The 4,020-nt window shown below is 42.3% G+C and overlaps 1 protein-coding gene across 1 annotated transcript; it reads left to right on the top strand.

The window, feature by feature from the left end:
• On the top strand, window positions 1,196–2,554 carry LOC102177976 (heterogeneous nuclear ribonucleoprotein A1-like). Its single transcript, XM_018050669.1, has one exon. The coding sequence runs from the start codon at window positions 1,257–1,259 to the stop codon at window positions 2,217–2,219; it is 963 nt and encodes a 320-aa protein (XP_017906158.1). The 5' UTR covers window positions 1,196–1,256; the 3' UTR covers window positions 2,220–2,554.

The raw sequence follows: 4,020 nt of genomic DNA, 5'->3' as shown, positions 1-4,020 counted from the left end.
AGCTTACATGCATGGGCCCTGATAGATGCAGGCCAATCAGCATACCCACCATTTCTAAGTACTGTGATGAGTTAAGGGATTGGTTTATAACACAACCACAGCTAGTGTGACCAGATGAGACCTTCGCTGGGGTTTCTGGGAGAACCCAGTGGTCTCTCTTCTCCTAATTAATCAGAAATGGGACTATGAGGCTGCACCTCTTGGCTAACGTCTTGTGATGACAAGGAAAATAACCTGGAACTGGGGTGATACCACATGGAGCTTGTGGATAAAGCAGGCAGAGAGATGGCAAGGAATTGGGCCTGGCTTCCCTGGTGGCTCAGTGGTAAAGAACCCGCCTGCAATGCAGGAGCCTCAGGAGACATGTGTTCAATCCCTGGGTCAGGAAATTCCCCTGGGGAAGGGTATGGCAACTCACTCTGGTATTTTTGCCTGGAGAATCCCATGGCCAGAGGAGCCTGGCAGGCTACAGTCCATAACGTCGCAAAGAGTTGGACACCACTGAAGTGACTTGGCAGGCATGTACAACACTGACTCAGCAATTTCACTTCAAAGTGAGTCCTACCCATCTAGATTTTTTTCAATTTGATGAAAAAGTTTCATGCCAATTCAAATTGGCTTTATTACTTACCACTGAAAGAATTCCAGCTGATGCAAACTTGAACCATGCTAAAGGGTCTGACAGTTAATACAACTGACTAGGAATCATCACAGGTTTCTAAGCTGGGGAGTGTTAACCTGGGAAGTTCAGATGTGTTAACCTCCAGAGGCTGCAGGGAAGTGAGGGGTAGGAGGGTGGTGGTGAAAGACTAGAGACCAGTTGGAAAGCCACTAAAATGAACTACCAAGTATGAGGTACGATACTGCCAGTACGTGGGTAGCAGTGATATGGAGAAAAATCCTTGAATATTCAGGAGGTAGAAGTGACAAGAGTCGCTAAGATTGAATGTGGGGTGTAAGGAAGAGAAAAGTCAAGGATCACTCTGATTTTAACTCAGCAAAAGGTGATGTTCTTAACTAAAACAAAATAAGAAAAGACAGACTTAGGAGTGGAGAGGAAGATCACATGTTTATTTTGGGCATGTGTTTGCAGAAACTATACTTGACCCTTGAACAATGGGTCAAACCTTTACCTAGACTCACCCTCCCAAAAAAGAGACAGAGAAAACACAAATAAAATCAGAAATGAGCTTTTTTCTGCCCGTGGACGCCGCCGAGAAAGCATCGTTGAAGTCTTCCCCGCCTCCACTGCCATCATGTCTAAATCAGAGTCTCCCAAAGAGCCCGAAGAGCTGCGGAAGCTCTTCATCGGAGGATTGAGCTTTGAAACAACCGATGAGAGTCTGAGGAGCCATTTTGAGCAATGGGGAACGCTCACAGACTGTGTGGTAATGAGGGATCCAAACACCAAGCGCTCCAGAGGCTTCGGGTTTGTCACATACACCACGGTGGAGGAGGTGGATGCGGCCATGAATGCAAGGCCACACAAGGTGGACGGAAGAGTTGTGGAACCAAAGAGGGCCATCTCAAGAGAAGATTCTCAAAGACCTGGTGCCCACTTAACTGTGAAAAAGATTTTTGTTGGTGGCATTAAAGAAGACACTGAAGAACATCACCTGAGAGATTATTTTGAACAGTATGGGAAAATTGAAGTAATTGAAATCATGACTGACCGAGGCAGTGGCAAAAAGAGAGGCTTTGCTTTTGTAACCTTTGATGACCATGACTCCGTAGACAAGATTGTCATTCAGAAATACCACACTGTGAATGGCCACAACTGTGAAGTGAGAAAAGCCCTGTCTAAGCAAGAGATGGCTAGTGCTTCATCCAGCCAGAGAGGTCGAAGTGGTTCTGGAAACTTTGGTGGCGGTCGTGGAGGTGGTTTTGGTGGGAATGACAACTTTGGTCATGGAGGAAACTTCAGTGGTCGAGGTGGCTTTGGTGGCAGCTGCGGTGGTGGCGGATATGGTGGCAGTGGGGATGGATATAATGGATTTGGTAATGATGGAAGCAATTTTGGAGGTGGCAGAAGCTACAATGATTTTGGCAATTACAACAATCAATCTTCAAATTTTGGACCCATGAAAGGAGGAAACTTTGGAGGGAGAAGTTCTGGCCCCTATGGTGGTGGAGGCCAATACTTTGCCAAACCACGAAACCAAGGTGGCTATGGTGGCTCCAGCAGCAGCAGTAGCTATGGCAGTGGCAGAAGGTTTTAATTACTGCCAGGAAACAAAGCTTAGCAGGAGAGAAGAGCCAGAGAAGTGACAGGGAAGCTACAGGTTACAACAGATTTGTGAACTCAGCCAAGCACAGTGGTGGCAGGGCCTAGCTGCTACAAAGAAGACATGTTTTAGACAATACTCATGTGTATGGGCAAAAAACTCGAGGACTGTACTTGTGACTAATTGTATAACAGGTTATTTTAGTTTCTGTTCTGTGGAAAGTGTAAAGCATTCCAACAAAGGGTTTTAATGTAGATTTTTTTTTTTTTTGCACCCATGCTGTTGATTGCTAAATGTAATAGTCTGATCATGATGCTGAATAAATGTCTTTTAAAAAACAAAATCAGAAATGAAATAGGAAATGTTACAATTGATATCACAGAAATAAAAAAGGATCACAAGAGACTACCATGAACAACACCAACTGGATAATCTAGAAGAAATAAATAAATTCCTAGAAATGTACAATGCCCCAAGACTGAATAATGAAGAAATAGGAAATCTGAACAGACCAATTATTAGTAAGGAGGTTGAATTAGTATTCAAAAACCTCCCAACAAAACTGTCCAGGACCAGACAGCTTCACAGTGAGTTCTACCAAACACTCCAAGGAGAATTTATATCAATCCTTCTAAAACGTCTCCATAATTAGAAGAGGAAGAAACTCTTCCAGACTCATTTTACAAAGCCAGCATAACCCTGATAATAAGACCAGACAAGAATGGCACTATAAAATTACAGATCTATATCACTGATTAACATAGATGTAAAAATCCTCAACAAAATATTAGCAAAACAAATGCAACAATACATTAAAAGGATTACATACCATGACTGAGTGGGATTTATCCCAGGCATTCAAAGATGGTTCAATATCTACAAATTAGTCCATGTGATACACCATACATCAACAAAATGTATGGATAAAAATTGGATGGTCATCTCAATAGATGCAGAAAAGCATTTGACAAAATTCAACATCCACTTATAATAATAACTCTCAACAAAGTGGATACAGAGGGATCATACCTCAATGTAATAAAGGCCATATATGACAAGTACAGAGCTAACATCATACACAATGGTAGAAAGCTGAAAGCTTTTCCTATAAGACTAGGGACAAGGACGCCCACTCTTTCCACTTTTAATCAGCACAGTGTCAAAATTACCAACCACAGTAATTAGGCAAGAAAATAAGTAAAAGTCATCCAAATTAGAAAGGAAGAAGTAAAACTGTTACTATTTGAAGAGGCTATTGTTGTTGTCCAGTTGCTAAGTCATGTCTGACTCTTTGCAACCCCATGGACTGCAGCATGCCCAGCTCCGCTGTAATCCACTGTCTCCTGGCTGCTACTGCTAAGTCACGTCAGTTGTGTCCGACTCTGTGTGACTCTGTGCGACCCCATAGATGGCAGCCCACCAGGCTCCTGTCCCTGGGATTCTCCAGGCAAGAATACTGGAGTGGGTTACCATTTCCTTCTCCAACTATCTCCTGGAGTTAGGCTCATATTTATGCCCATTGAGTCAGGGATGCTAGCTAACTACCTCATCCTCTTCTGCCCCCTTCTCCTTTTGCTTTCAATGCCAAGGACATGATATTATATTTAGAAAAGCTCTGAAGACTCTATACAAGAACATTAGAACTAATAAATGAATTCAGCAAGATAACAGAATACAAGATTAATATACAGAAATCTGTGCATGTCTTCACAGTAACAATGAAATATCAGAAAAAAAATCACTTTTAAAAATCACATTAAAAAAAAAATCTATGAATAAACCTAACCAAGGTGGT

This window comes from Capra hircus, chromosome 7 (genome assembly GCF_001704415.2).
Source record: "Capra hircus breed San Clemente chromosome 7, ASM170441v1, whole genome shotgun sequence".
NCBI classification, from domain to species: domain Eukaryota; kingdom Metazoa; phylum Chordata; class Mammalia; order Artiodactyla; family Bovidae; genus Capra; species Capra hircus.
This window is presented reverse-complemented; position numbering and strand designations above follow the sequence as displayed.

What these genes read in the sequence shown, in the direction of transcription:
- LOC102177976 (XM_018050669.1), top strand. Translation starts at nt 1,257, where the DNA reads ATGTCTAAATCAGAGTCTCCCAAAGAGCCCGAAGAGCTGCGGAAGCTC.